General features: G+C 43.2%; 1 protein-coding gene across 1 annotated transcript in view; it reads right to left on the minus strand.

Annotated features, from left to right (window-relative positions):
* map3k3 (mitogen-activated protein kinase kinase kinase 3) overlaps nt 1-20,952 on the minus strand; it is a 158,650-nt gene that overhangs the window by 18,994 nt on the left and 118,704 nt on the right. Inside the window, exon 15 of the mRNA XM_043675368.2 lies at nt 4,103-4,232. Coding sequence (XP_043531303.1) covers nt 4,103-4,232 — 130 coding nt within the window. The remainder of the gene's footprint in view (nt 1-4,102; nt 4,233-20,952) is intronic.

A 20,952-nucleotide genomic window follows, 5' to 3' on the forward strand; every position in this document is an offset into this window, starting at 1 on the left:
TAATCAAAGAGGTTTCAATCCTGAATTATAAAAGGATTTTACAAGATGGGGTTTGGAGTCAATGTAGACAAGGGGGAGAATTAAAACTTGCCCTGCCCAAGTAACAGGAAAGAGGAAAGAACTCAAAGTGAAAAGACAATATGGAATTACTCGATGGGAGCCTGGAGCTGCAGTCAAAATATCGATAGGAAACAAAAACAAAAATTACTGGAGAAACTCAGCAGTGTCACTGGATCCAAATGTTGACTCTGTTTTAACTCCACAGATGATGTCAGACCTGCTGAGTTTCTCTAGCAATTTCTGTTTTGTTTCAGATTTCCAGCATCCACATTTTTTTGATTTTTGTTATGGTGATAGGAATGATAGTGTGTGTTTGGGTTATGTAGTGGTGGCGGACAACAGGAAACATAGGCTTTGTTTGCAGCCAGAGAACAGAGAGATATGAAACAGTTCAAATTTAAAGTCTATGTGACCAACTGGATTTGACTTGTCGACAGCATGGAGTCAGTTTGGAACATTTATTAACTGATATCCAGATTCAGAGTGTTAATCTGGAGAAGGGGGATACCCAGAAACTATTTAAAAGCCAGAGGATGAATCCTATCCAAGGATAACCCTTAGAGGGCCCAGTTGTGTTAAACTCTGGCTCCTGTTGAAGTATCACTGACTTCAATTTAATTAATTGGGAAATTTTGAAGATTTTATTTCAATATAAATATAATCTTTAGATAGTAAGCAGTTCACTTATAAAACATGGATAGGAAATAAGTGGTGCCCCCAGTGTGGACCTTCAAAGCGACACTTCACTTTGTTGTGTTAACTGTAATTAACAATCAATGCAGTGGCAGGGTGTTAGCAGTGACACGGCATTGCATGGCCTTAAATTTAACAGTCAACAACACTGCTTACACAACCCCGACTTCCTCCACACTAATAAGTCAAGAGGTCAGGAGTTCTCTGAGCACATATCTTACAAACTGTCAATATTGAGAGTTAGGAGTTTGTTTCATTAGTCAAACCTTCCAAATCAGGAAATGGACAATTTCTCAGGAATTAACCTTGCTGTTGCACTTTGCCTGCTTCCCAAAGCCTTTCTGCAAAGGGTCTGGGGCCAGTGCTGACATAATCTACAGCCAATTCACTGTACACATCATAAATAGTTTCAAACTCACTCTAACATTTTCTCTCTCCTAGATCCACTGCCAAATTTACGACTCAAAAGATCAGTCTGATCCTGAATCTCACACCATCAATTATTTTTGATTTCAAACTAAACCCTTTCCCTGCCTCCTTTCACTCTACCCTCCAAAGCTTCCTGCAGAACACAGAAGGAAAGCAAGGTAGAATGAACAGTTTTCCAGCAGTCCAACGATACTTTCACACTTGGCAATACCAGCGTTACTTTTAAATAAAAAGGATATTTGTAAGATTGGTTCTCTTCTCAGGAAACTTGCTCGGATCATGTTTCCCCTCTCCCTTAGAGGGTGAAGAGTTCATGGGCCTCACCACTTTAACAATCTTCATGCTCCACATATCCTCAATGCCCTCCTCGACTTCGGATGATTGGCACATTCTCAGTGATCAGCATCCTCCTCCGGCTGGGTCAGTCTGCCTTCTCTGGCACTCTCCCCACCAAGTCAGATTCTCTGCACCTGCTCATCTCTCCACAACCTTCTGTAGACAAGATGGACTAAGACTCCGTAAGTGGTTATATATGACGTCTTGTGATTCACAGCTGATTCACAAGGGGCATCTGGTTGGTGTGTCTGTTGTATACTGGTTCGGGCTAATGTATACTTCTAGCTCAGCAAATTCAGCAATCCAGCATTCCAGAAAATAAATCTAATTAAAAGCACTGCAGAAGCCTCTTAGTGCAATGTCATATCAAAACATCTCCACCATCACCGCATTCAGATCCTCAAACTTTCCAGATCATATTCATACGCTTCTTTCCAGTCTTGGTCATATTATGGCTGTGCAACCTACACTGTCCCTATCTCAACCAGAACAGAACATTGAACAAGACTATCAAGTGAAGTTGGCTGGACTGTTGTTGCTTAAACCATTCATTTCTCTCCTGTGAGTGAGTTTTGAGAAGATTTGTAGCTCAGGCTGAGGTAGCATACCTAGAAGCATGGCATTCAAATTGAAACTCTATCAACAAAAACCATCTACCACCCCCTGAGAAAAGGAACAGGAAGTGAGTTCATCACAGGAAATAACATCACTACAGGAAATAACATCACCAACCCAAAGAAACCCAAACATATAAATAGAAAGCAGGAAGTTTCAGCATTGTTTTGCATGAGGTCCACTGAAGATGTTACCTAGTAAGGTAACGAAATGTCTGGAAATGAACCTTTCAGCTCAGCGAGTAAACCTACATCCATCTCCTGTAAGTACTTACAGTAGGAGTCAAGGTTCCTCTGATCTTTCCAAAGCTTGTGATTCCGTTTCCAAGGTCCCATTTTTCAAAACAGCATGTGGAGGAGAATACTGGGCCACGGCAAGAATGTGCTGAGGAGGACAATTTCCAACATAACTAGTATTATCCTCCTCTAACATCTATGAAGGGGACTTTCCCTAAGTGGTAGCCATTACACAGAGACCAAGAACACAAATCCTCAAAATAACTCTCCAGAATGCAAAAGCACTGAAATTATATAAAGTACACCTATCACCTTTAATCTGAAGTCAACAAATCTAGCAGCGTCAAGGGACCTATTAACCCATACGATTCAGTACTGTCCCAGGAGCTGTTGTCACCAACAGAATCAAAACAGCACCATCATATATTTTAATTATAATCTGCAGTTGTTCAGATTCCAAGAAATTCTTTTCTAGAAATCAAGCTCGCCAAATAACCTGCGTCACAGTACAACACAAAGCTGAGCATTGAGACACATCCAAATGATTAAACATTTCCTGACTGGCTCCCAGTCAGGTTGCGAGGAACAGGAGACAGAGAATTACAGCACTTAATATAAAACCGAAATCACCATTCATTGTTGTGAGCTATTCAGTTCCCTTCAATTAAACCCGTCCTTCACAATTGCATTTTGTCAAACCCAAAGTGCAACAACGGGATTTTGCAGAATTTTCATAATGGTGTCTCACTTTTAGCACCTTTCACAGTGTCAAGGGAATAGCTTCACTAAACTGAATGGACCACTTACTGTAACAGAAAGGTATTATGCTTCTGACTCAACAAAATCCAAATAATTCTGCCATCTAGCATTAATAATTGAAGTCAGAGGAATGATTTTATTAAATATTGCTGCAGAATCATACTTGTGTCAATAACTTTGCCTCAGTATGTGGCAGGCAGAGTTGTGTTACTCAATGATCAGAGGTAAGATCCATCTGCAATTCAATTGTTGCCTCAATAATATCAGATAAGTCAATCTAACTTGATGCTTACTGACTTTACTTACATCAGACTACAGAGATTGACCAAGTGTGCAGATATACTTATGGAGGATCCAAACAAGTTGAAGAGAAATGTTTAAACTGATAGGAAAAAAACAGGTGGCTGTGATGGTGGGCCACCGCATGGAGATTGCGTGAAGTTCTCAGCATCATGTAGATAATAGAGAGATGGAAGAAAAGGGCTACTGATCATTCACAGAAGAACTACAGCAGAAACATCTGAGTGTTAAACACGGGGTATAATTGGGAATGTAACATGTGTGCCTTTGACTGCTATTATCATGTTTGTGGCATCATCGGATCACACCCATTAACATAGACCAACAACCTCCACAAAAAAAAGCAATTAGGAAAACAAATGCCGAGCAAGAATTGAAATCAAACTGTAATATGTTAAATGTAACAACAAATAAGGAATACAGAAATATTGCTCTACTCTAATAGGGTAGCATGTGCAGAACTCTAACACCATGGAGTATGCTGAAACCTTGACTTTAGTTTAAAAAAAACAGAAATACGAAGCTGGAATAAGTAACCAGGAAGCAATCAGACTGGTGCGAAAAAGCCAACTGGTTCACTCATGCCCTTCAGGGAAGGAAACCTTCTTCCTTGCCTCAGTCACACACAAATGTGTTCAACACTTTGAATCAAAAGAATCCACAGAGCAACTTACCCTTTATATCCCGATGTACAATCATATTACTGTGCAAGTAGGACACACCTTCCAGAATCTGCCTGGTGTATTTTCGGGTCACATTTTCTGTTAGCGCGCCATAGGCTTTCAGTTGATCCTTCACTGAACCCTAGAAAGAAAGGGAATGTGTCAGTGAAATAGGATTACGGATTTTTGAATTTGGGAGGACCATTCCAAACTATGAGACAAAACAAAGGTAAAGAATGGCACCTCCAGATCATAGCTAAATCCTGAAGGATATCTAACAGCTCTGTGCACATTCAGGATTTGAGTTAAACTGCCGAGGTTCATTTCACACTTGCATTCAGAAAGAAGAAACCTCCGCAACATTGGTCCTGATTAGATTCAAACCCAGGTCTCTTACGAGCAAAGGTTAAACAGGTTTGGACTCAAAAAAAACCTGTGGATATTGGAAATCTGAAACAAAATCAAACACTGCTGGAGAAACTGAGCATGTCTGGCAGCATCCGTGGAGAGAAAGCAGAGTTAATGTTTCAGGTCCAGTCGAGAAATGTTACCAGATCTACACAGTTTCTCCAGCAATTTCTGGTTTTGGTTTGGGATGCTAGTCATTGGAATTTAGCAAAATGTGAAGTGAAATATTGAAATATACAGGAATCTAAACAGGCTTGACAGGGTAAATGCTGAGATGATGTTTCCCTTCATGGCAGCATCTCGGTCCACAGAGCATAGTGTCAGAATTAAGGAGCACTAATTTAAGAGTGAGATAAGGAGGAATTTCTTCATTCAGAGGATTGAGTCTCTTTAGAACCTCTTGCCAGAGAGCGGTTGGTGCCGACTCCTCTTGTATATTTCAGGCTGAGATAGACTCTTGATCAGTCGGGAAACCAAGGGTTATGGGGAAAGGGCAGGAAAGTGGATGTGAGGCATGTCAGACTAGCCATGATCCTACTGAATGGCGAGTGGGCTCAAGGGGCCAAACGGCCTACTCCTGTTCCGATTTCTTACAATCTCAAAGATAAAGGACAACATACTGACATTGTGCACCCAGGAAATCTCTCAGAATAACATAGGAATGAAGGTAAATAATCAATAAGGTCAGTTCTATTGCGGAACTATGGTTGAAAAGATGCACTCAGATCCTGTGTGGACCAGCTGGTGGAGGTTTTCACAGACACAGAGTCATAGAGATGTACAGCACGGAAACAGACCCTTCGGTCCAACCCATACATGCCGACCCAATATCCCAACCCAATTTAGTCTCCCTGCCAGCACCCGGCCCATATCCCTCCAAACCCTTCCTATTCACGTCCCCATCCAGATGCCTTTTAAATGCTGTAATTGTACCAGCCTCCACCACTTCCTCTGGCAGCTCATTCCATACACGCACTACCCTCTGTGTGAAAACGTTGCCCCTTAGACCTCTTTTATATCTTACCCTTCTCACCCTAAACCTATGCCTCCAGGTTCTGGACTCCCTGACCCCAGGGAAAAGACTTTGTCTACATCTTTAATCTCTCCTTACTATGATCTGAAGTCCCACCTGCTTCAAGACCAGCATCATCTCGGTGCCAAAGAAAAATCATGCAGCGTGCCTCAATGACTACCTCCCGCTGGGGCTGATCTCCATAATTATGAAGTGCTTTGACAGTTTAGTCATGGCTCACATCATGTCCAGCCTCCCAAATTGCCTTGATCCTTTGCAAGTCGCCTCCTGATGCAGCAGGCCCACAGCAGACACCATCTCCTTGGCCCTACACTCAGCCATGGAACATCTGGATAACAAGAGTATCCAATATCAGGCACCTATTTATTGACTACAATTTTGCCTTCAACACCTTAATTCCAAACAAACTCACCTCTAAACTCCGAGACCTAGGTCTTGGCTCCCCCCTCTATAATTGGATCCTTGACTTCCTGCCCAATGAACTGCAAGCAATAATAAGCAACAATACCTCCACACACTTTGTGTCTTTCACTGTGTCTCACACCTGCGCACACACACCATGGGTGCTGGGGATAAAATAAGCACTACCGCACTTAGGTGGTAGTGTGGGGGTTAAATAAAAAAAAAATAACCAGGAGATTCACACAGCATCACCCTTTGATAAAAAAAGAAAAGAAAAGAAAAAAAAAACAATACCTCCACCATAATCCTCAACACCAGTGCCCTGCAAGGCTGCATATGCAGCCATCTACTATACTCCTTGTACAATCACAACTGGGTGGCCAAACACCCTCTACCTCCATTTACAAGTTTGCTGATGACGCCACTGTCGTAGGTTGGATCTTAAACAATGAGGCAGAACATAAAAACAACAATCTCTCCATCAATGGCAGCAAAACGAAGGACTAGTCATTGACATCAGGAAGCAGACAGCAGACACACCCCTGTCTGTATCAATGGAGTGGGGACAGAGATAGTTGTGAGCATCAAGTCCTTGGGAATGATGATTACCAACAATCTTTCCTGGTCCACCCATGTTGAAGTGACAGTGAAGAAAGCAAAATAATGTTTCTACTTCCTCAGGAGGCCCAGGAAGTTCAGCATATCCACAAGGCGTCTTACCAATTTTTATGAATGCACTACAGTAAGCATCCTATCTGGACGTAGGGTGGTGCGGCAACTGCTCTTCCCAAGACTGCAAGAAACTACAGCGAGATACGAATACAGCTGAGTCCATCGTGCAAACTAGTCTTCCACCCACTGACTCCATCTGCTGTCTTGGAAAAGCAACCAATATAATCAAGGACCTCTCCTACCCCAAATATAATGTCTTCTGTCAGGCAGAAGATATAAAAGCTTGAATATACACGTAAACAGATTCAAGGACAGCTTCTTCCCCACAGTTATCAGACTTTTGAACGGACCTCTTAAATGTTAGTTCTAATCTCTCTCTCTGCAGCTGTATTCTGCACTTGTTCTGCTATCCAAATGCCCTTTGTAAAACATGTTCTGCCCACATAGCACACAAAATAACAATTTTCACTGTATCTCAGTACATGCGACAGCAATAAATCAAAAACAATAACAAAAATATTAACAAATCTACTAATGCAATGATGTGACTATTTTAAGTTTTTATGGACCAGGGAGGAGTACATTATAATACATGTTATGCATCCACAATATAAACTACCTGTGAACAACTTTGTGTATAAAGGATTACTACAATTATTAGTCATATACATGTTAAGCTCTGTGTAATATCTCTGTAAAACATGCTTCCTGTCAGCTGAGTCCACTCACCATAAGATTATGAGCAATATCCTGTCACATGGTATGCAATTATATACCAACACTTGGCTGTTGTAATGGCACCAGCAATGAAACACAAAGTTCTTCAGTACAAAGCGACAGCTTCAATTAGGATTGAAGAAACACAATCTTTTCAAAAGTAGGCAATGATTTTCAGAATATTTAAAGAACACGCAGGGGCTTAAAAGACCAGACAAACCGAACGTGCTTCAATCTCCAACAGCTAAGTCACTTGGCCTCATTCGGCACTCCCAGTCACCATTCACTTTCTGCAGGTAGATATTCCTAGTCACCAGTACTGAGTGACATAACATTGTTACAAGTTTGCAAACTGCTAGTTCTGTTTTATACAGACCAGTCAGTGCAAGAAGCTAATAGACTTAACTTTCCTTTATTGTACATATGGAGATTGTTCCAGCCTCCATCAGAGCAAAATAAGGAAGGATAATTAAGAACTGTAGCTCCTTGGGACTGCTTATGTAAACTTACTTGCAGGATCAAACAGAAATTAGCAAGCCATTATTTTGAAAAATCATAGTAGATAAAACAAAGTAGAGTGTGATGTTATCAGTATTTGACTCTACTACCAGACAGCAAATAAACTTCAAAGCTAACCCAAATATTATAACCTCATGTAGTATCTTAGTGAACTTAAGCAACCATTAACTCCACATCTAAACAAATAAAACAACTGAATTTCTTTGAAAGGCACAGCAATTGCACTGCACTTGAAAATACCAATAGTGGCAATAATTCGGAGAGTATTTCATCTCCACCCACCACTTTGATAATTCCAGGCAAAGAACAGAGAATTGCCACCTGTCCACATTTTGACTGAACAGTCTCGGTTTGATTGAAATGCCAATACATTTTTGAAATATTAGATGCCAAAAGTTCAGAACTTAGTTACTGGTGCTATACAAGTGCAGTTGTTTGAGCAAAAATTGAAACGGAGTCTATAATTTCACCTCCACCCTGCTCTCTGTCAATTTTAGACGAACGACACTGGAATCTAAGAAGGATGGCTGTTTGTGGTAAGTGTTTCACCCGTTGTGCTTTTATCACTCTTGATGTTGCAGGGTCATTCCATCTACAAAGTGCATATTGTACACAATCTAACCTAAAGTCCTCTTAATAAATCAGTATTGGAAACTTTACATCAATAACTCTACTAATCGATTATTTCCTTGGCTCGCATCTTAGAAAGGTAAAGGACCTTTCCTGGATCAACGCACTGTAACAACTTAAAAACACCAAGTACAAAGAGTCACAGCAATACCTATTTACTCTATTAGCAATGGCTCAAGGCTATGTTTTCAGAGTGATTTTCATTTTTTTAACGTAGCAAAAATTACCACACAGTAAAAAGCCAACTCACTACAGATGATTTTAGGCCACTTGACTTCACCAGTACAAGGGACAAGTGGTTAAAGTGTTTTTTAAAACAAGTTATCAGTATCACAAAATTATAGGATGCAGATCAGCAAGGTTAAGATAAATGAAAAACTAGTGCACAACACAGATCTCATGACGCAAGCTAATTCTCCAAGCAGGGCTGTTGTCAGGATATGTATATGAATACCAGAAAAGATGCTGTTAGCTCATGAAGTCAGTGTGACAAGAGTGGTGGGGATGGGCTTGAATGGAAAGGAGGAGCATGGGGTGAGGTAGACGCATTAAGGTAGGGGCACTAAAAAAAAAACGAAGCTGGTAGAGAGCTACAATGTCAGAAGACACAGCTGGAAGAGATGGAAATTAGTGGGACAATTTCAAAGTTTGTAGATACTTCAATTAAACAGAGAGCCATGCCATTTACAAATATAGTGAAGTTTGACATTATTTACTCTTGGAGAAAGTGAGGACTGCAGATGCTGGAGATCAGAGCTTAAAAATGTGTTGCTGGAAAAGTGCAGCAGGTCAGGCAGCATCAAAGGAGCAGGAGAATCGACGTTTTCAGGAGAATCATTCCTGAAGAAGGCTTATGCCCAAAACGTATGCTCCTGCTCCTTTGATGCTGCCCGACCTGCTGCGCTTTTCCAGCAACACGTTTTTAAGTTATTTACTCTTGGACAAAAAAAACAGGAAAGTTCTTTTCAAATGGGGAATGACTGGGAAATATTTGCATTCAGCATGTGGAAGTGATGGCCTAGTAGTATTATCGCTAGACTGTTAATCCAGAGAGCCAGGTAATGTTCTGGGGAGCTGGGCTTGAATCCCACTATGGCAGATGGTAGAATTTGAATACAATAAAAATCTGGAATTAAGAGTCTAATGATGACCATGAATCCATTGTCAATTGTCAGGAAAAACCTATCTGGTTCATTCATGTCCTTTAGGGGAGGAAATCCATCTTTACCTGGTTTGGCCGACATGTGACTCCAGACCCACAGCATTGTGGTGGACTCTTAACAATTGGGATGGACAATAAATACTGACACAGCCAGCGATACCCTCCGTCCCATGAATGAACAAAAAAAAAGAATGCTGAAGCATCATTGGACAAGAACTACAAAATTAAAATTAAAATGTTAAGTATATTAGAACCTACACCTAGGAGAGAAAGTCATGATTTGGCACAAAGGGATGGAGCTTAAGAATAAAAAGTCTTACTGGAATTACACAGTGCATTGTTAAGACCACATCTAGACCATAAGACACAGGAGCAGGTGGTAGTGATTTGGTCCATCAATGAGTTAATGGCTGATCTGATAATCCTCAGCGCCACTTTCCTGCCTTATCCTCACAGCCCTTGATTCTCTCACTGATTAAAAATTGGTATATCCAAGCCTTGAACAACCTATATAGTGAACAACCTATCCTTTACAGCTCTTTAGTTTAAAAAAAAACAATAAATTCACTACAGGTCAGAAAAGAAATTCCTCCTCATCCATCATAAATATGTAATCCCTTACTCTGCATTATACCCTCTGGAGTCTTATGATTCTCCTGCAGGGCACAAAAACCTCTGCACAGCTACCCTGCAAACCTCCTAAAAATCTTAGTACTTAAATAAGATCTCCTCTCATTATTCTAAAGCTTCAATGAGAAATAGCCCAACTAACTTCACCTCTTCTCATAAGAAAATCCCTCCCTATCTGGAAACAACTAGGTGAACCTTCTCTGGACTGCCTCCAATACCACCACATTTTTCCTTAGATAAGGGGACCAAAATTGTTCACAGTTTTCGAGCCGTGGTCTGGGTAGTGCCTTGCATAGCTTTAGCAAGAACTTCCTCAGATTTCAGTAAGGCATTTGATAAGGTTCCACACGGTGGACTATTGCACAAAATAAGGAGTTTCGGGGTTGAAGGTGATTTAGCAGTTTGGATCAGAAATTGGCTAGCTAAAAGACACAGGGTGGTGGTTGATGGGAAATGTTTGCCCTGGAGTTTAGTTACTAGTGGTGTGCCGCAAGGATTTGTTTTGGGGTCACTGCTGTTTGTCATTTTTATAAATGATCTGGATGTGGGTGTAGAAGGATGGGTTAGTAAATTTGCGGATGACACTAAGGTAGGATAGTGCTGAAGGATGAAGGTACTGGGTAATCAGCTCGGCTAGATGTTAGACTTGGAAGTAGGTGAGCACTTTGGTGATAGCGATCACAATTCTGTTATGTTTATTTTAGTGATAGAAAGGGATAGGTGTATACCACTGGGCAAGAGTTACAGCTGGGGGAAAGGCAATTATGATGCGATTAGGCAAGATTTAGGAAGCATAGATGGGGAAGGAAACTGCAGGGGATGGGCACATTAGAAATGTGGAGCTTATTCAAGGAAAAGCTCCTGTGTGTCCTAGATAAGTATGTACCTGTCAGACAGGGAGGAAGGTGTAGAGCACGGGAGCCGTGGTTTACGAAGGAAGTGGAATCTCTGGTCAAGAGGATGAAGGTGGCTTATGTTAGGATGAGATGTGAAGACTCAGTTCGGGCACTTGAGGGTTACAAGGTAGCCAGGAAAGACCTAAAGGGAGAGTTCAGAAGAGCCAGGAGGGGACATGAAAAGTTCTTGGCGGATAGGATCAGGGTAAACCCTAAGGCTTTCTATAGGTATTTAAGGTATAAAAGAATGACGAGGGCCAATCAAGGATAGTAGTGGGAAGTTGTGTGTGGAGTCAGAGGAGATAGGGGAAGCACTAAATGAATATTTTTCATTTAGTAGAAATCCTGCAGTGTGAAAATAGATAAGTCCCCTGGGCCGGATGGGATTTATCCTAGGATCCTCTGGGAAGCCAGGGAGGAGATTGCCAAGCCTTTGGCATTAATCTTTAAATAGTCATTGTCTACAGGAATAGTGCCAGAAGACTGGAGGATAGCAAATGTGGTTCCCCTGTTCAAGAAGGGGAGTAGAGACAACCCTGGTAATTATAGACCAGTGAGCCTTACTTCAGTTGTTGGTAAAGTGTTGGAAAAAGTTATAAGAAATAGGATTTATAATCATCTAGGAAAGAATCATTTGATTAGGGATAGTCAGCATGGTTTTGTGAAGGGTAGGTTGTGCCTCACAAATCTTATTGAGTTCTTTGAGAAGGTGACCAAACAGGTAGATGAGAGTAAACCGGTTGAAGTGGTGTATATGGATTTCAGCAAGACGTTCGATAAGGTCCCCCACAGTTCGATAAAGTTCCCCACAATTGTACAAAATGCGGAAGAATGGGATTGTGGGAGATATAGCAGTTTGGATCAGTAATTGGCTAGCTGAAAGAAGCCAGAGGGTGGTGGTTGATGGAAAATGTTCATCCTGGAGTCCAGTTACTAGTGGTGTACTGCAAGGGTCGGTGTTGGGTCCACTGTTGTTCATCATTTTTATAAATGACCTGACGAGGACGCAGAAGGGTGGGTTAGTAAATTTGCAGATGACACAAAGGTCAGTGGAGTTAGAACATAGAACAATACAGCACAGAACAGGCCCTTCGGCCCACGATGTTGTGCCGAACATTTGTCCTCGCTTAAGCACCCATCATGTACCTATCCAATTGCCGCTTAAAGGTCACCAAAGATTCTGACTCTGCCACTCCCACAGGCAGCGCATTCCATGCCCCCACCACTCTCTGGGTAAAGAACCCACCCCTGACATCCCCCCTATACCTTCCACCCTTCACCTTAAATTTATGTCCCCTTGTGGATAGTGACGAAGGATATTGTAGGTTACAGAGAGACATAGATAAGCTGCAGAGCTGGGCTGAGAGGTGGCAAATGGAGCTTAATGTGGACAAGTGTGAGGTGATTCACTTTGGTCGGAGTAACCGGAATGCAAAGTACTGGGCTAATGGTAAGATTCTTGGTAGTGTAGATGAGCAGAGAGATCTCGGTGTCCAGGTACACAGATCCTTGAAAGTTGCCACCCAGGTTAACAGGGTTGTTAAGAAGGCATACAGTGTTTTAGCTTTTATTAATAAAGGGATTGAGTTCCGGAACCATGAGGTTACGCTGCAGCTGTACGAAACTCTGGTGCGGCTGCACTTGGAGTAATGTGTACAGTTCTGGTCACCGCATTATAAGAAGGATGTGGAAGCCTTGGAAAGGGTGCAGAGGAGACTGACCAGGATGTTGCCTGGTATGGAGGGAAGGCCTTACGAGGAAAGGCCGAGGGACTTGAGGCTGTTTTCATTAGAGAGAAGAAGGTTGAGAGGTGACTTAATAGAGACATAAAAGATAATCAGAGGGTTAGATAGGGTGGACAGTGAGAGCCTTGTTCCAAGTATGGTGATGACGAGCACGAGGGGGCACAGCTTTAAATTGAGGACGAGGACATGCCGCAACCCAAAGGACTAGCCACACTACCATACATCAGGAGCATTTCCGAACTGACAGCCAGACTACTGCGACCACTAGGACTTATAACAGCACACAAACCAACAGCCACGCTCAGACAACAACTCACCAGAACGAAGGACACGATACCCAGCATGAGCAAAACCAATGTAGTGTACAAAATACCATGCAAGGACTGCACAAAACACTACATAGGACAAACAGGAAGACAGCTAACAATCCGTATCCATGAACACCAACTAGCCACGAAACGACACGACCAGCTATCCTTAGTAGCCACACACACAGATGACAAGCAACATGAATTCGACTGGGACAACACTACCATTATAAGGCAAGCCAAACAGAGAACAGCCAGGGAATTCCTAGAGGCATAGCACTCATCCACAGACTCTATCAACAAACACATCGACCTGGACCCAATATACCGGCCACTACAGCGGACAGCTGGAACTGACAACTGGAAGCGGCAGAGACAGGACACTATAAATGCCGGAGGAAACATCACAGAAGCGCTTCACAGGAGGCTCCCAAGCACTGAGGATGTCACCTAGACAGGGGACGAAACGTTTGCAACACAAATTCCCAGCTCGGCGAACAGAACCACAACAAATTGAGGGGTGAGAGATATAGGACAGATGTCAGAGGTAGTTTCTTTACTCAGAGAGTAGTAAGGGTATGGAATGCTTTGCCTGCAACGGTAGTAGATTCGTCAACTTTAAGTACATTTAAGTCGTCATTTTGTCAAGCATATGGACGTACGTGGAATAGTGTAGATTGGATGAGCTTCAGAACCGAAGGGCCTGTACTGCGCTGTAATGTTCTATGTTGTGGGTTGCAGAGGGACATAGATAAGATGCAGAGCAGAGCTGAGAGATGGCAAATGAAGTTTAATGCAGAAAAGTGTGAGGTAGTTCACTTCGGGATTAATAACAGGAATGGAGAGTACTGGGCTAATGGTAAAATCCTTGGCAGTATAGATGAACAGAGAGATCTCGGTGTCCAGGTGCATAAATCCCTGAAAGTTGCCCTGGCAGAAGTTCAAAAAGTTCATTTGATTTATTACAAGGGATGGAGAATGTCCTGAGGACAGACTGACTGGACTAGATCCATATTCTCTTGAATCTCTAAGAATGAGATGTGATCTAATTGCAACTTTTAATATTGTTAAGAGTTTGGCAAGGTAATGCTGAGAACACTGTCCAGGGATCTACAGCATGGGGGTCACAATCTCAATGTAATGGGCATTCCACTTGGGGTGAGGAATGGCAAGGGGGTGGGAACCTGAGCTATATACCGGAGGTGAGAGTTGATGGAGATGAGCCAATAGCAAGAGGTAGTGCAGCCAGTGGGAAGGAATTTCCTGGTAAAGAACCAAGAGATCGGTTAAAGTGTGTTTGCTTTAATGCAAGGAGTCGACGTTTCGGGCATAAGCCCTTCTTCAGGAATCTTCAGGCTTATGCCCGAAACGTCGATTCTCTTGTTCCCTGGATGCTGCCTGACCTGCTGCGCTTTTCCAGCAACACATTTTCAGCTCTGATCTCCAGCATCTGCAGACCTCACTTTCTCCTTAATGCAAGGTGTGTCAGGAATAAAAGTGATGAGCTTAGAGCATGGATCAGTACCTGGTGCTATGATGTTGTGGCCATAACAGAGATGTAGGTTTCTCAGGGGCAGGGTTTAGAGCATTTAAAAAGAATAGGGAAGGGGGGGAAAAAAAAGAGGAGGGAGTGTAGCACTGCTAATCAGAGAGGGTATCACAGCTACAGAAGTTACCATTGTCGAGGAGGGTCTGCTTACTGAGTCAGTATGGGTGGAAATTAGGAACAGTAAGGGAGCAATCACCTCATTAGGGGTTTACTACAGGCCCCCCAATAGCAGCAGGGAGATTGAAGAAAGCATAGGTCGGCAGATTTTGGGAAAAGTGTGAATGTAGTAGGATAGTTGTAATGGGCGACTTTAACTTTCCCAATATTGATTGGAACCTCCTTCGAGCAGATGGTTTGGACGGAGCTGTTTTTGTAAGGTGTGTCCAGGAGGGTTTCTTAACTCAGTACGTTGACAGGCCGACGAGGGGAGAGGCCATTTTGGATTTGGTGCTCGGCAATGAGGCGGGGCCAGGTGTCAGAGCATTTTGGGGATAGTGACCACAACTGCCTCACATTCTACAAAGCTATGGAGAAGGAGAGAAGCAGGCACAATGGGAGGATATTTAATTGGGGGAAAGGAAACTATGGGAAGCATGGACTGGGAGCAATTGTTCCATGGAAAGGGCACTATAGACATGTGGAGACTATTTAAGGAATAGTTGTTGCGAGTGATGAATAAATATGGCCCTCTGAGACAGGCAGGGAGTGGTAAGATAAAGGAACCTTGGATGACGAGAGCGGAGGAGCTTCTCATCAAAAGAAAGAAGGTAGCTTACGTAAGGTGGAGGTAGCTAGGGTCTTGCTCAGCTCTAAAGGATTACAGGCAGGCGAGGAAGGAGCTCAAAAATGGTCTGAGGAGAGCCAGGAGGGGGCATGAAAAAGGCTTGGCAGGAAGGATTAGGGAGAATCCAAAGGCATTTTACACGTATGTGAGGAATAAGAGAATGATCAAAGAAAGAGTAGGGCCGATCACAGATAGCATAAGGAACTTGTGTATAGAGTCTAAGGTGGTAGGGGAAGCCCTAAATGAGTTTTTTGCTTCTGTCTTTACTAAAGAAAAGGACCTTGTAGTGAATGAAACCATTGAGGAGCAGGTAAGCATGCTGGAACGGATAGAGATTGAGGAAGCTGATGTGTTGAAAATTTTGACAAACATTAAGATTGACAAGTCGCCAGGGCCAGACCAGATTTGTCCTCTGCTGCTTTGGGAAGCGAGAAATGTGATTGCTTCGCCGCTTGCGAAGATCTTTGCATCCTCGTTCTCCACCGGAGTTGTACCGGAGGACTGGAGGGAGGCAAATGTAATTCCTCTCTTCAAGAAAGGAAATAGGGAAATCCCCGGCAATTACAGACCAGTCAGTCAGTCTCACGTCTGTCATCTGCAAGGTGTTAGAAAGGATTCTGAGGGATAGGATTTATGACTATCTGGAAGAGCACGGCTTGATTAAAGGCAGTCAGCACGGCTTTGTGAGGGGCAGGTCATGCCTCACAAACCTTAGAGTTTTTTGAGGATGTTACTAGACAAGTTGATGAGGGTCGAGCGGTGGATGTTGTGTATATGGACTTCAGTAAGGCATTTGATAAGGTTCCCCATGGTAGGCTCGTTCAGAAGGTCAGGAGGAATGGGATACAGGGAAATTTAGCAGAATTGGCTAGTCGACAGAAGACAGGGAATGGTAGTGGAAGGAAAATTTTCTGCCTGGAAGTCAGTGGTGAATGGTGTTCCACAGGGCTCTGTCCTTGGGCCTCTATTGTTTGTAATTTTTATTAATGACTTGGATGAGGAAATTGAAGGATGGGTTAGCAGGTTTGCAGATAACACAAAGGTTGGAGGTGTCATTGACAGTGTAGAGGACTGTTGTAGGCTGCAGCGTGACATTGACAGGATGCAGAGATGGGCTGAGAGGTGACAGATGGAGTTTAACCTGGATAAATGCGAAGTGATGCATTTTTGAAGGTCGAACTTGAAAGTTGAGTACTGGATTAAAGACAGGAGCCTTGGCAGTGTGGAGGAACAGCAGGATCTTGGTGTGCAGGTACATAGATCCCTTAAAATTGCCACCCAGGTGGACAGGGTTGTTAAGAAAGCATATGGTGCTTTGGCTTTCATTAACAGGGGGGTTGAGTTTAAGAGCCGTGAGATCTTGTTGCAGCTCTATAAAACTTTGGTTAGACTGCACTTGGAATACTGTGTCTAGTTCTGGTCACCCTATTATAGGAAAGATGTGGATGCTTTGGAGAGGGTTCAGAGGAAGTTTACCAAGATGCTGCCTGGAATGGAGAGCTTATCTTACGAAGAGAGGTTGACTGAGCTCGGACTTTTTTCATTGGTAAAAAGGAAGAGAGTGGACCTAATTGAGGTGTACAAGATAATGAGAGGCATAGGTAGAGTTGATAGCCAGAAACTTTTTCCCAGGGCAGAAATTGTTAACACGAGGGGTCATAATTTTAAGCTGTTTGGCGGAAAGTATAGAGAGGATGTCAGAGGTGGGTTCTTTACGCAGAGAATTGGGAGAGCATGGAATGCATTGCCAGCAGCAGTTGTGGAAGCGAGGTCATTGGGGATACTTAAGAGACTGCTGGACATGCATATGGTCACAGAAATTTGAGAGTTCGTACATTAGGTTTACCTCACATGAGGATCAATGGTCGGCACAACATCGTGGGCTGAAGGGCCTGTTCTGTGCTGTACTGTTCTATGTTCTAGTAATCACCCCAATGCTTGCTGACCTATATTGTCTCCCAATCTGACACAGTGGATATGCAAATTCTCATCATGGTTTTCAAATTCTTCTGCGGACTTGTACCAGCTTCTCTCTCTGCAATTGTCAAACATACCCATGTTCCTACAGTACTTGCCTTGCGAGTATCTCCAATTTTAAAGTTACTCTAAAAACACTGCTGTGTTTTTAACCATTTAGATTTAAACTTTGCAATCCTTTCCTGGGTTCCTGGTGCTGTGAGACATCAGTGCTAACCACTGAGCCACCGTGCCACCAAAGAAATAAGGGCATGCCCAGGGTTGGCCAAGTTTTTGGTTGCCTGTCACAGTCCCTCCTTAGTTTGGTGTCAAATTATGTTTGATATAACACCTGTGAAATACCGTGGAATGTTTCATGGTAAATGCTCTATTTGGCTGCCAAGCTGCTGCTGTTTACGGCTGGGACCAACAGTTGACAAGGTACAGATAGAGATTTAGAAGTAATTCATATTGATTCCCAACCAACTGGGAAATGCTGTGATTCCTTAAGAACATATTTTAAAAGATCTTCTTTGATCTGTTCATCAATACATTGCCTTAAAGTGTGCACTGAAAATATGAAACTATTATTTCCAGTCTGAACTGTCATGAACGTGTGACTTTCCTGTCAATTCTACTGCTGTAAATGACTAGGACTGACTTTTAGCTTATATAATGAAATTATCGCCAATCGCGATTGTGCCAGAAATATAACCCTGCTCTAGTCTGGAGATTCTGCTTGCATAATTCTGGTCGTGAGTGCAGAGATTACAACTACAAACAAATTTACTGCACTTTAGGAACAAACAATTTCCACCTTACCGCTGCCTCAGAGGCAGCCACAATAGTGTCAATATTCACTTTGTCAATTATTCTGTCACCTGGCTCTTTATAGTAATCAATGCAAACCGCGTGTCAATGTTTTACTACCGTTACAAGCTTCATTGGAAAAACCTAAGAAAATTATCGAGAATGTTAAACTTCTTTAAGTTTCAGATGATGCTTTATGGTATCATTAAGCATTGCATAAAGTATAATAAAACAAAAAATTGTGGAAGCTCTCAGATCAAACCCTTTGTCATCAAGCCGACTGACAAGGATTGTACTGTTGTCTGACAAAGTAACCTCGACACTGTGGAGGCCGACTATCAGCTCTTGAACACACCTTTTCTATCCCACTGGACCATGACATCACCATCAAGCACCAGGCTACTGTTTCCACAACCGTCACCAACCTCAGCTCATCTGGAGATCTCCTCCACCAGTGTCTCCCAGCCCCATACAGTCTGCTTCTAGCTTCTTCCCAAAACCTACAAACAGCCTCCAGCCACTTCCTTTTCACTATTACACATCCAGCCCCAAACAGGATGGCCTCACAGCCGTCTGCTTCTTTCTAGAAAAAAAGGCCTGAACCATCCCTATCCACCACCACAAACCTTCTCCTCCAAATGTCTGAGTTCATCCTCATTTGGAACAACTCCTTTAACTCCTCCCACTTTCTTCAGATAAGAGGAGTGACTATGGATATCTGCGTGGGTCCCGTTGTGCCTGTCACTTTGTGGGGTTCCAGATCTACTCTGGCCCCCACCCACAACTCTTTCTCTGGTACACTGATGACCTCATTGGCGCTTCCCCTTTCATTGTTTGGAATTGGAAACACTTAGCAATTTTGCTTCCAATTTCCACCCTGCTTTCACCTTCATCTGGTCCATCTCTGACACCTCCATTCCTCGATATCTGTGTTTCCATTTCTGGTTATCAATATCCATTACAAACCCACCGACACCCACAGTCGCCTGGACTGTGTATCCTCACACCCGGCTTCCCATAAAAAACTCCGCCCCATTTCCCAGTTTCTCTGTTTCTGTCATATCTGCCCTGATGATGTCACCTTCCAGAGGGCACCCTCAGAAAGGTCCTCGTTTTTCCTCAATCGAGGATTCTCTGCTACCGTGATTGACTGGACTCAGCCTTGTCTCACCCCTCCCACACTTTTGCCCTCACCTGCCCTCTTCCTTCTAACAATAAAAGATTCCCCTGGTTCTCCTAGTCTTTGCACCTAAAGGATTGTAAACTGTGATTTCTGTCACCTCAGCCTTGAAAAAAAAGTTTAATCGGGGTGGCACAGTGACTCAGTGGTTAGCACTGCGGCCTCACAGTGCCAGGGACATAGGTTCGATTCCAACCTCGGGTGACTGTGTGAAGTTTGCATATTCTCCCCACGTCTGTGTGGGTTTCCTCTGGGTGCTCCGGTTTCCTCCCACAATCCAAAGATGTGCAGATTAGGTAAACTGGCCATCGTGTTCAGGGAAGTGTAGGTTAGGTGCATTAGTTAGGGGTAAATGTAGGGTAGGGGAATGGTTCTGGGTGGGTTACTGTTTGGGCCGAAGGGCCTGTTGGTACGCTGTAGGGATTCTATGATGACACAAGACACATATTCCTTCTGCACTCCACTTCACTCACCCCCTCTCCCCATCTTGTCAGCATTCTGCACGGGATATTTCCTCCAGGCCAGCCTGGTCCACTCCTTCTCCATTCCCAACACCCGTCACACTGCCATAGCACCTTCCCATGCAATCGCAGAAGGTTAATACCTGCCTGTTTACTTCCTCCCTCCCTCCCTCCTCACTGTCCAAGGCCCCAGACAAATGTTCCAGGTGAAGCGATGATTCACCTGCACTTCACTCAATTTCATCTACTGTATTGTCTGCTCATGTGTTCTTCTCTACTTTGGGGAGGCAAACGCACAGGTGATCAGGCAGCATTTGAGGAGCAGGAAAACTGACGTTTGGGGTCGGAGCCCTTCATCAGGAATGAGGCTGGGAGCCTCAGGGGTGGAGAGATAAATGGGAGGGGGGGTGGAGCTGGGGAGATGGTACCTGAGAGTGCAAAAGGTGGATGCAGGTGGCAGTGAAGGTGATGGTGATAGGTCGGAGAGGAGGGTGGAGCAGATAGGTGAGAAGCATTGTCACTCAGTCCTATTATCACATTACCTGTATTGCTTTAAGCACATCACTTACTCAGCTTCTCTATTTTAGCTTACTGTCAATAATCCCATTGTCTGCCTACCCATTTCATCTCTCTCTCTCTCTCTGTGCTTCATCTCCACTTAGCCGCTCACCACTCCCACCTCACCTACCAGAACACTAGCTTCAGTATAAATACCTTTTTCTTAACCGCCATCAGTACTGCTGAAGAGTCACCACACTTGAAACGTAATTCTGCTTTCTCTCCACAGATGTGCTGCTTGAATTTCTTCAGCAATTTCTGATATTGTATGAAGTATTACTGTTTTAAGTTTCCTTCTTCCTCTATTTGGTTTATACCTTTCAGTAACTTGAATTTATACTTTAGCCTGAATTATATGGTGTTTTCCATTTGACAGGAATGCAATCACAAATGTGCAGCCTTAAAACTTTGCACCTAAAGGATTGTAAACTGTGATTTCTGT

The sequence above is a fragment of the Chiloscyllium plagiosum genome, unplaced genomic scaffold (assembly GCF_037043375.1).
Source record: "Chiloscyllium plagiosum isolate Xiang-an unplaced genomic scaffold, Cpla_swu_hap1 HiC_scaffold_32, whole genome shotgun sequence".
NCBI classification, from domain to species: domain Eukaryota; kingdom Metazoa; phylum Chordata; class Chondrichthyes; order Orectolobiformes; family Hemiscylliidae; genus Chiloscyllium; species Chiloscyllium plagiosum.